Here is a 12784-nt window from a genome sequence, read left to right on the forward strand (position 1 = left end):
CTCCTTTCAAAGTTTCAGTATTGTCGACAGGAGGTCACCTATTTAGTTCACCTACTGTCGAAGGAGGAAAGGAGACTAACACCCAAACACATTATTGCTATTATTAACATGCCCATCCCTAAAACACAAAGGGATGTGAGGGCTTTTATTGGCATCGCTTCATACTGTCGGCACTGGGTTCCTAACTTTTCTTTACTAACAAACCTTTGCAGCAGCTAGCCACTAAGGAAGTGCATGAACACTTGCCCTGGAGGGATGAATGTCATCCAGCTTCTGAGCAATTAAAGGTTGCGCTTTGTTCTGCGCCTGTGCTTGGTACGCCTGATTATCAGAAGCTGTTTGTGTTGTATGTACACAAGATGACTGGCTGTGTGCTCTCTGTCCTAACACAAGCCTTTGGAGGTAAGAAGAGGCCGTGTGATTATTTTCCTGCTCTTCTTGACAACGTCGCAAGAGCTCTCCCGAGCTGTCTAAGAGCGGTCGTGGCTGTGGTCGTCTCTATTCGACAATCGGCAGAGCTCGTCCTTGATACTGATCTCACATTTATGGTACCTTATGCTGTGGACACACTTTTGAACAAAACCAAGACAAAGCACCTCACCAGTGCATGTCTGACTGGTTATGAATTCACCCTCTTTGCCCCACATGTCACTATAAAACAATATGCCACTCTGAACCCAGCCACGGCACTACCCCTTCCTTCTGAAGGTAAGGGCATAGATATACATGACTGTATTTTTCGGACTGAGGAAGAGATGAAGGGACGGGTACACTTGATTGATGTTCCCCTATCGGACCCACAAGGGGAACTATATATTGATGGCTCTTGGTTTTAAATTACCAGATGGCACCAACACCGCAGCGTACGCTTTTATTAAGCTGCGTACTGTAGTCGAGGCATCATCTGTTCCCTATCAATCGGCCCAAGCAGTAGAGCTAGTTGCTCTCCTTTGAGCGTGTGAGTTAAGTGAGGGACTGACTGTCAAAATTTATACTGACAGCCGGTACACCTTCGGGTCGCCCAAAATTTTGGGCGGCTCTGGTCGGAGAGGGGATTCTTGACTTTGCATGGATTAAAGATCCAGAATTGCCCGCTGATACAGAGGCTTTTGTCAGTTCTGACACTTCCCAAAAAGTTAGCAATAGTGAAGTGCAGTGCCCACAAGGCAGTTACTGATGATGTTGGGAGGGGAAATGCGTTTTCAGATCAGACAGCTACGGAGACAGCCAGATCTAAGATGAAAAGAATGTTGTGGCATGTCCTGCTAGATGGGTACCCGACAATGCGATGTTTGAATATACATTGTGAAACGTTAAGGAAATCCAAAGGGAAGCAACAATTGAGGAGTTAGCAATATGGCAGGAAAGAACAGGCTGTTTAGATGATGAGGGATGTTGGACTGATAAATCAGAAAGACAGAGATGGATGTTATCAAATGCATGTGTACTCCCTGTGGTCACCATGGCACACGGACCAGCCAACATTAGTGCGAAGCGAATATGTAAATTGTTAGATCCTGTATGGCAGAATTATAACATCCCTAAGGTAGCCGCTCACCTGGTGAAGTACTGTATGATTTGCATGGTACATAATCCTGGGAAAGGTACTCCTACACATTCTGGTAATTTTGCAACACCTTCCTTCACTTTTGAGGTTCTCCAGATGGATTTCATCGAAATGGAACGAGTCAAAAATTTGAAAAATATGTTAGTGGTGGTCTGTGTAAATGGATTGAGGCTTACCCCACTAAAGATAATACAGCCATTGCCACATAGAAGGTACTCTTAAAAGAGTTCTTCCCGCGCTTCGGTTTGCCCCGTTTGATTTGGAGTGACAATTGAAGTCACTTTAACTCAAAAGTTATCCAGCTGGTATGTGACGGGCTATACATTAAGCAGAAGTTTCATGCTACAAACCATCCCCAATCGGCATGCCTTAATGAGAAATACAATGGCACTCTCAAGCTAAAGATGGCAAAGATTAAAGAGAGCACAGGATTGCAATGGCCAGATGCTTTACCCATAGCGTAGCTGTCCACGAGAGCCACAGCCCACTTTAGAACAGGGTTGCCACCTTACAAGGTCTTGTTTGGCCGCCCGGCAAATATTTGGGGCATCCCGCGACCTCGTAAGTTTTCTGAGATAGAGTATCCTCCGCTTGAGGATCACCAATATGATTTGACTAAAAACTTGTGTTCTATTCACTAACAGATATCTGAAGCACTGTCACAACCTCCTGAGAGACCAAGTCACGCCATCCGGCCTGGTGATTGGGTGTTAGTAAAGAACTTCCAGGGAAAGGGCTATTTGGAGCCACGCTGGAGAGGACCCCTCCAGGTTTTGCTCGCCACCCGCACAACGGTGAAGGGCGATGGCTGGAAGAATTGGATCCGCAGCACCCACTGTAAAAGGGTGCCCCTGCCGTTGCCCTATGATCAGTGGTTCCTCGACCACATGGGGGACCACGTGACAGAGAAGGTGTCCCATTTTGTTCCCTTTTCAGATGCCCAACTGACATGGGCGGAAACGGAGGAGGAGAATGACACTGTTTTGAATGAGGCAGTTCCCCCTGAAGTAAAGGCTGCCCAGGATCCTCCTCCATCTGGCCCCAGGACCTTGAGTCTCAGTCCCTTGTCCCCTGGAATTTAAGATCCTTATCCGTAACGACAGTGCCTGGAGTGGCTAGGTACAATTTACGTCCCCGACTGAGAGACCATGCACCAAAGGAAAAGTCAGATTAGTAGGGATGGACTGAATGGATAAAGAATAGGGTGTATGTACCCTGTTTGCGGTACCAACGATAGATCAGGGAAGATTGGTGCATTGTCCGAGACACTAGACAGGATAAGTCGAGAGTGTCTTACCAGGAGGGAAGGTGCCCTATCCTGAGTGAAGTGGATTTTTCAGAAAGGGCTGCGATCGCGCAACTCCATCGAAAAGTGCTCAATAGCACCACCGCGGATGAACAATAGGAGTCTACCAGCGAGGCTCAGATGGACGCTGGATTATTGTGCCTTTCTTCTTTGTTGGCTGCACCTTTCCTCTGGTAGTCTGAATATATATATATAGATCTGCAGCATGATGGAATAAATCACCTTTCTTGAGTAGAAATTCATGGTGTCAGTGCCTTCCTTGATCGGTTTGGATGTGGACTGGTAATCTATATATATATATATATATATATATATATATATATATATATATATATATATATATATATATATATTCCTCGCAATTGTTCCTGTCACAGAGGGAACGCTTCCTGTTGGTGCCCGCGTTTGAGACCGGGAACGTGTCTCCTTTCAATTCGGAAACAAGAACTTACGCGACACACTTCTTGGCAGTAGATATTTTCTTTTATTTCAGGTCAAATCGCAAAAACTCCTACGCGTTTCGAACAAACGTTCTTGGTCACCGCAGTGTTCTACGTTAGTCCCTTTTCAATTTCCACATTTTATACTCGATCTCATTACATTTGTAGAACAATGCATTATGGGTCATGTAGTTGTCATATATTTTACATGTCATTTCATTTCATTTTTAAGTGGTGCACTGTTACACGTTAACTCTTAAGTAGAATATATTACGTGTTTTAACTGAATCACAGAAATTATTTGTGTGTTTTAGCATACTAGTGCTTTCCACTAAACAATGTCCCTTTCGTTCCTCGGGCTGAGTGCCCTTTACCCCACTTTTTTACCCTTAAGTTGTTATATGTAATCGACCTTGTTCTACTTCTTACTGCAATTGGTGCTAGAATTGCTTTCTGAACCAAACTGTGCAAATTACAATATTTATAAAGTTTTTCATTGTCATTTCTACAAATGGACATGCATCTCCTCATCTGCATTCAAACCCAAAGGATGTTTTGTTTTAAACTTAATTATCAGTTTAGACTCCAGTCTTCTTAGTTTGAGTAGTCTATCTCCCCCCGTTCTTGTTTGGGGATTGTTGCAAGGTCTAGATACTTTATATCTTGCCAAATTTTTCCAGCATGAGTTCTAATATGTTTGGCCATGGCGTATGCATTGTCCAGATTTTGAATCGCCCGGATATGTTCTAGTATCCTCTTTTTTAATGGACACTTTGTGCTGCCTATGTATTCCTTCCCACAATAACATTTCAACATATAGACTACAAATGTTGTCTCACACGTTATTTTGGTCTTGATCACAAAGTCCTTGCCTGAGGGATCTTTCAAGGTAGTTGTGTTTTTTCCAATTTTACATGCTTTGCGTGTCATGCATTTTGTAAATCCATAACTTCTTTTTTGAAGCCAATCTGCAGATTTCTTTGTTGCTGAAAAATGACTTCGCACCAGATGGTCTGAGTGGTTTGGCGCTCTTTGATATGAGATTAATGGTCCAGTTCCTATTTCACTTCCTATGTCTGGGTCTTTTTTAAGTACATGCCAGTACTTCGATAATATTTTCTGAATTTTGTAACTTTCTTTTGTGTAGGTTACGATCATTCGTGGTTGTTCTTCTTTTCCATGCTTAGTTTGTATGTGCTCTTTACTGTCTATTGTACTGTCATCTTGGATTTTATTATTCAATTTTTCTATTCTTAATTTCAATCTTGCTTTTTGTTCCCCTGAATGATATCAATGTGTTTGTATCCACGTTCTGTGAAACGATCGTTTGTATCTTTGAATTTCTTTTCCATTTCTTCATTTGTTGAGCAGTTTCTTCTCATACGGAGAAATTCTCCGTACGGTATGCTCTTTTTTATTTTATGGGGATGAAAGCTTGATCCATGGAGGATGCTGTTTGTTGCGGTCTGTTTCCTATGTGTGGTTGTCTCTATTTTATTGTTCTGTATAAAGACCTTTATGTCCAAAAATTCGATTTCTTTGGGACTGATGTTATATGTGAATTGTAATCCATCTTCATTGTTTTGAGGATATTGAAGAAGGTCTCAAATTCTGTTGGTGTTCCTTTCCATAGAAGAAACAGATCCTCTATGAAGCGCACCCATAGTTCTACCTTGGCCATATGTTGGTCGTTTTCCTCTCTCCAAGCTATGCTCCTCTCACACCACCCCATCATGAGGTTAGCATAGCTTGGAGAGAAGGAAACTCCCATGACAGTTCCAAACTTTTGCTGGTACATTTTACTGATTGAAAAGGAATACATTGTTATATAGACACATCCTAATAATATCAATTATCATTTTTGAATGTTCTCTCTCTGTGATTGACCTTTGTTTTAGGAAGAATTTGATGGCGCTGATTCCCTTTTCATGGCTTATGGAGGTGTAGAGAGACACCACATCTATCGTTACTATGAGATAGGATGGATGCCAATCTGTGTTCATTAGCAATTTCAAAAAATCCCCGGTGTCCTTGATGTAGGATGTTAATGTTGGCACTATGGGGGCAATAAAATGGTCTACATAATTTGCAACGTTTTCATATAATCCGCCACAACTTGAAATTATAGGTCTACCGGGGGGTCTGTTGAGTGTTTTATGCACTTTTGGCAAAAAGTACATCGTCGGTGTGACCGGATTTTCCACCATTAGATATTTCTTTTCATTTTCCGTGATTAAACCTTCCTGTAGCCAATGATTCAGTTGTATTTCCAGCTCCGTTATAAATTCAGGAATAGGATTCTTTGTTAGTAATTCATAGTTCTTTTTTTCATTTAATTGGCGAAGGGCTTCATCGATATAATGCTGTTTGTCCATAACAATAATATTTCCACCCTTATCCGCAGGTTTAATTTCGATCATGGTATTATTTTTTAAAGATTGAATTGCTGCTCGTTCTTTTTTTGTTAGATTTTCTTTCATCTTTGAGTGAATGTTGTTTTTCATTTCCTCTATGTCACTCATTACTAAATCATAAAATTGGTCAATTTTGTTGCCAGGATGTAGAATTGGATAGAATTTTGACTTTGCCTTAAAGGTGGTTTTTATGTGTTTATCAGTTATAATTTCCATTTGATTCAAAATTTGGATATTTGTTATTTGAGAACATGTCACTTCATTTGCAAGTTCATAGGCGATGCGTATATGTGGTACATCTTCAATGTTGTATATATCACAGCCTGATTCACTGGCTTGATCTTGGATAAGTTGTGATATTGGTTGTTCCATCTCTCCTGTACCTACATTTGTCTGATTTCCTCGAGATATTTCTCGGTTTTCCACTGATTCAGAGTTTGTTGTTTTTTTTGGCAAAGAACTTTTTTAACTTAAATTTTCTTATATATTATATCTTGACAAGTTTATCACCAAGCTTGGTGTTCCTTTTTGTTTTGTGATTAACTTTTCCCTGGTCTGGATCTCAAATTGTATCGCCCTCCTTTGTCGGTTCCCTCGTCTTGTTTTGCGTTTTGCTTTCCTGAGTATTGGGAGCCTCTTCCTCTTGCTCTTTGTCTCCGATATCCTCGTCCACTTGGATTGTAACGTGGTGTTTGCTGCTCGTGATAGAGCAGCTCCATCTCCTCTAAAAAAGAGAACCTACGCATACCAGCCGCTCTTTGTTCGCCCTCGCTGAAATCAGACTCAGATCCACTCGTTGGTGGATTGGTACCTTTTTTCGTGGTATCCCAGGGAACGCTTCCTGTTGGTGTCCGCGTTTGAGACCGGGAACGTGTCTCCTTTCAATTCGGAAACAAGAACTTACGCGGCACACTTCTTGGCAATAGATATATATATAGACATGACCCATAATGCATTGTTCTTCAAATGTAATGAGATCGAGTATAAAATGTGGAAATTGAAAAGGGACTAACGTAGAACACTGCCGTGACCAAGAATGTTTGTTCGAAATGCATAGGAGTTTTTGTGATTTGACCTGAAATAAAAGAAAATGACAAGAAGTGTGCTGCGTAAGTTCTTGTTTCCGAATATATATATATGTATATATATATATATATATATATATATATATATATATATATATATATATATATATATATATATATATATATATATATATATATATATATATATATATATATATATATATATATATATATATATATATATAAAAAGAACACAAAATGCACCCATTTGGCCGCCCAATTATGGAAGAAGGACAGCCTTTTGCTGCCCTGTATTTCGGGCAAACATGGTCTGGTTGGTCTGCTAAGAAGAAAGTATTCTGTGCTGTTTTTGTATTGTCACTGTCATTGATTTCGGGAGGGGTGTTCTGGGTTTTGGGGTGCTGTTATAAACCCCATCATGTGTTTTATATAATGTTGTTCCTCCAGGTCATGCAAGCAGAGCAATGCCGAGTAATGTCTTTTTAGATACACGCAGGAAATTCTTTGGTGAAAGTACAGCTTGTTATCCTACTGACTCCATTACAAGTTTGTGGACTGCTTACCCATTGTCTCTGGTTAATTATACATATGTTTGCCCACCCCAATTTGTAGAGGTAAAGGGTGAGCTCGAAATAAGATATCCAGGTCCCTGTTTGTACTATAGGAAGCAACGAGGGAGGGGATAGCAAGGTTGGTAGACTAATGTGTACTGCGATAACATGTATATGAAGGAACAAAACATTACTTTAAACAGTGTGGCATTATCAGTATTTGACAGTCACTCGAAAAGCAGGTTAACATCCTGCATGCTGCCTGGTAGTAAATAGTACTGATGCTTTCTTAAACATAAATTGTTCTGGACTGATACTATTCAAGAATACATTGTCTTTAGTGAGGAAAGATGATCTAAGTACTAAGGGGATGAATACTAGATATGCTCCTGTAGATTGCCACGGTCCACTTTATGAACATCCAGGATTTAATTTCCTGTCAAATGGTACGTACTCCAATGTTCATAATGGTACTGAAGATGTGGCGTTGGGATTGGCGCTTCCTCTTGGAGTACCTTGTAAGTATAGCAAACAAAATGTAAGGTGGGTTAAAAAAACATTAACAAAGGAATTCAGCGATGGAGTGACAGACCTGGAAGTCAATAATTATAACAATGGTATCACTGTTGGATACATAATTTCCCTCATTATTACGTTCGGTGGTACCGCCATGGCCAGGGGTGAAAGGGCTAGGGAATACTTTGCTGTAAGCTGCACATATTGTCTAACTCTACAGTGGTGGCTTCACGTGACATCACTACCCAGTTAGAAAGTATGCAGATATACTCAGAGCAAACAAGATATGCAGTCCTGGCTAAGAGCGGTGGTGTGTTCGCAGTAGTGGGGGGCCAGTGTAGACGGAATAACAAACATGGAAAAGAATATCATCCAATACATTTTAGACATTTTCGAGAACTTCAAGGGAATGGAAAGTGGAAATTGGGGTTGGTCCCTCTTTGGTGCATGGGGTTGAATTCTAGAGAAGATGATCTATCCTGTTGTGATTCTGGTTGCCTGTTGCATTTTGGTGCAGTGCCTTCCCTCTTGTTCTTACTGTGCAGCATTCCTTGCCCCTGCAGAAGACAGTCTGTGACATTACTCCATTAATGTTGCAGAAGGAAGTATATTCATGAAATGATGCACATAGAAGAGGGTATCTTTGGTTCTACCACATCACTCGCTCCTTCTATTTCTGATATTGCACATAAGCATAATAGTCAGTGCAGAAGTCTCTATGTATTTCAAATAACTCCTCCCATGAATATACAAGCTATCACTGTCCTAATGTCTGTTTTGTATGTTGTTTTATGAATATTACTCATATGTGTGCTGATATATATCTATTACGGATCTGTATATCTTGCATATAGCTTTCGCCACAATATACTGTTACTTATGCTCAAATTATTTTCCCTTCCTTTAGAATTGTGTGGTCCTTACCTGCCTGCAATAATAAAATTAGCAATGAATGCTAAAAGGAGAGGTCTGTTAGAATTGAAACGTCATTATCCTATTATTCATATATTCTCTCTATATTAAGTTAGCATTCATGGCGCCATTCTATTAGCAACCGCCATTTTGTTGTATTGATCGAAACTTATTCTTCTGTCATTTCCGAGAAATGGGCTTCTCTAGGTAATGTTTCTTCGGAGCTGAGTTCTGTTATACTAATGAATGTACTATTCTTATTAGCTCATACCTTCGCTTTAGATGTAAGCCTTCTCCCACTTGTCTAGCGGTGGCCATAGTGTCCTTGACAAATAAATAAGGTGTCAGAATCGAAACTTACTCCTTTGTAATTTACTGACCAGCTGCATCGCCTTGGAAAATTCCATGGTAGGCGTGCTTACATTGGTGTTGAAGTGAACATAATGTATTGTTATGTTTGTTGAAGTCAGTCCCTCTGCAGCTGTTCCAGGAGGCTGGTCAGACTGGGCTCCGCTGCAGCGCGATTACTAATAAATAACTTGGTTTGTTTTCTCTACTGTTTCACCGACTCTTCATTTCTTGGAAGGCTGAGAGGTGGTCACGAGTGCACCCAGGTGGCCCAATTCGGGTCATTTCTTTCACTGAACAGACATGACTGTATCACCCCTGCTCTAAAAGCCTTTCACTGATTATCGATTGCAAGAAGAATATCAGTCAAAGCACTTTGCTGGACCAATTTTTCTCTAATCCATATTCAAATTCTTCACCCTGAGGAGAAACCTTAGCATTGCTAATAATGATTTCTCCTTACAGAAGAAACAGCATTGGTTGAAGGTCGTACTTGGCACAAACATGTGTGAAAGATATTTTGACTTTAAATATTGTTTGTCTAGTATCATGAATATTTTGCATTAAAAGCGACAAAAAGGTAAAGTGTACAACTATGTTTTCTGGAATAGGCCTAGTTATGCCTCGACATCTTGAAATTCAGCGGTGTCCTTGTTTTCATCCATGTTTACATTTCTAACTAAAAAGCAAAATGTGCACTGATTCTTTGTTATGAAACACTGTTCTTGGTGAGCTTCGGGGGAAGCTGTCTTGAAAATTTGTATCATTTCACAAAATGTTTCCGCATGATCACTGTGGGGCTATCCATTTATGAAACTGCCATTGTTTTGTGAACTAGATTTGTGCACCCGGATTGGTGTCACTACAACGCATGCTTTTACATCGCATGCCTTTACAACGCGGTTTTTACCACGCAGTCCATTACAACGCATAATGCTTTTAGGCGCTGGATAGTGAATTATTTAATTTACTATTCCAACTCCAGTCCCCGTGGATAGCAGGGAAGGTGTTGGATAGTAAATTAAATATATTCCCTATCCTAGAGCGCCCCCCAGCGCAATGCGTTGTAATGGTATGCGTTGTAATGGTTGCGATGTAATGGTAGTGCGTTGTAAAAAATGCGTTGTAAGTGATGTTCCCCGTGCACCCACATCCAATGACATTAAGTTAGAAAAGATAACATTAATATTCATTTAGGGGATAGTGCTAGGATGGTGTTAGATGACGATGTATCAGTTCTGTGCTGTGATTCTTTAAATCTGTGTTACATTTGCTCATCTTATGCTGACTCTGCAATTCCATTGGTTTCCGTTGTGAAATGTGTTATAAAATGTACTATAAAAGTCACATATCTGGGGAATGGCCAGATTTCTTGGTCTCTGCGAGACTTTAGTCCACCTGATGCGCCTTTGGGGCTGCTGTCCTGAAGCTTAGCATAACGATTTGCTGCATAATCTGAATTTAGAATGATTTTGCTAAGTTTGCTAATACTGCATCTATTTCATGAATGCTGGTGGCCTTTATGGCAACTGAATTCTGAGCCTCTGAGCCCTATTCTAATAATCTTTTATTGATTTGTTATGTAGAGACTAATCATATATTTTTGCCTTCTGTAATGCATTTTAATATCTTAATAAACCATCATGGTTTTTCACTTTATGCGTCTCTAGAAATGTTGAGGCCAACACTGCTTGAGAAAATAAGGGTGATCAGCAAACACTCAGAATTCAGAAAAGAAATCAAAACTTAACATTTAGGTAAAACATGACAACTTCTAGAAGACTTTAGGATCGCTTTGTTAAATGAAAAAATGTGCTACAAATTCAGTTATAACATGGATCTAATGGGGGAAACCCACAGCGCCGCGGGATGGCATAGAAAATTAGGGAAGATCACCCAGTTTTTTGCCATAATAGTGATTCGCTCAATAATGTGTTATAGGGTGTTCCACAAGCACCATCAACGGTTACAACTCCATACATGACAACATTAACAAACAGATGGCAAATGCATGCATGCATGGCCGCACCTATCTATTACACTCTGCAAACACAGGCCTATGTCCTGTTGAAGCCCTAAACATCGCCTTGACCTTATCTCCAACCCTAACTCACTGCACCCAATCTTCCCCAAATAGGTCACTCCACAACCAACACACTTTTAATCGTACACCAAAGGGCGCCCAGAAAACCAATGAAAATCAGAGGACTATCTGATCAAGCCCACTAAGTGCTCTAAATTATATATGAGGAGTGCTATTTATTCAACAGTCCTTTAGGTCTCGCAGGATGTATGGTGCACTATATACGACGTAATACCATACAATAAAATAGATTAGTCTGTGGAAATACCCGGAGCCCACCAAATATACACTGCCCCACTTAGAGCAAAAGTGAGCTGTAAATTTAGTTCACTCTGATAGCAGATCAGCCCTGTACTTTGCAACTGCCACTGGTTACCTGTTCCAGCCAGAATTAGATTTAACATTATCTCCCTCACACACCCTAGACGCACGTTAAAATACCTGTCCCTACCTTGCAGATCTACGCTTATCTGTGGTGCCTCCAGTGGTATCAGAAGTCACAACAATCCTCTCTTTGAAGCCTTCAAGTTCAAAATGTCTACATCATGGAAACAATCACTCTTCAGTGCAGCCACTGCAGCCTTGAACTCATCAACTCTTGTCCTTGGAACATTTACCTCACTTTCTATCTTCTGTAAGCAACTGAAGGATCACCTTTTCAGGCAATTCCTAAACTAAGGCTATAAGGGATCCCTGGATACTACAGCAAGCTTGCATTTGTCAAGTTATTTTCCAAAGAAATGTCCAGGTGTGCAACATAAAGTGATAAATAAAATAATGAGAAACACTTTTTGTTATTGTGATACATATGGCTAGCATCTGCATATGCATGATAGAGATGCAGGCTGGACTATCTGTCTTCCACATGCTTGGATATCTGGCTTCTACTTACCATGCTCTTTAGTTCCCTGTCCAGGGGTTCTGTCACAAAAATATCCCCATTCCGATCAATGGTAAAAGGGAAGTCGGGCAATCTTTCTTTTTGTAGCAGCTCATAATTTGCATTAGGCTCATTACACCGCATCTGCAATTCAAGATGGCACCAGAGCATTAGAACATGGCAAGACACTTCACATAGGCAGACTCTGCTGGCCACCCTGTAAACAGCAGAACAATGAGCATCTTCTGTGGTTTACGAGAGCTTGCTTTCATACTCCATTTTACACAAACAGGCTTCCGTGGAAAAGGAGGGACTGAACTCCTTAAAATCAACAATATTCTCTTTTGGCAGTAGCCTCTGTCTAGACACAATCCAACAACAAACACTATAAACAGCTCTTACCTGGTACCTTTTCAGAACTGATGGAGCAGGAAGAATATTAAGATTGTAATCAATCTCTGTGTATCAGCAATTTCTCTGTAAGATTAATATGAATACTTATGCATTGCTACTTTCACCATATGGCACCTTTCTCTTTTCTCAAATCACTTTGAATTAATTGTTCAGGTCCTCTGGAAAGGAAAGAACTCTTGTTGTCTTGGAACAAGACCACTCTTTCTCTCTTTCCTCAAAATAAGTTCTCTCTATAATTGAATTTTGTGGCTTAATCCATCTACGGAAGCTGACCGGCCAAGTTGACCGCAATGAGAGAGAAACATGG

At 40.4% G+C, this 12784-nt stretch overlaps 1 protein-coding gene across 1 annotated transcript in view; it reads right to left on the reverse strand.

Moving 5' to 3' along the window:
- CDH17 (cadherin 17) overlaps positions 1–12784 on the reverse strand; it is a 405204-nt gene that overhangs the window by 165156 nt on the left and 227264 nt on the right. Inside the window, exon 8 of the mRNA XM_086965999.1 lies at positions 12076–12207. Coding sequence (XP_086822125.1) covers positions 12076–12207 — 132 coding nt within the window. The remainder of the gene's footprint in view (positions 1–12075; positions 12208–12784) is intronic.

This window comes from Lissotriton vulgaris, chromosome 4_1, assembly GCF_964263255.1.
Source record: "Lissotriton vulgaris chromosome 4_1, aLisVul1.2, whole genome shotgun sequence".
NCBI lineage: Eukaryota > Metazoa > Chordata > Amphibia > Caudata > Salamandridae > Lissotriton > Lissotriton vulgaris.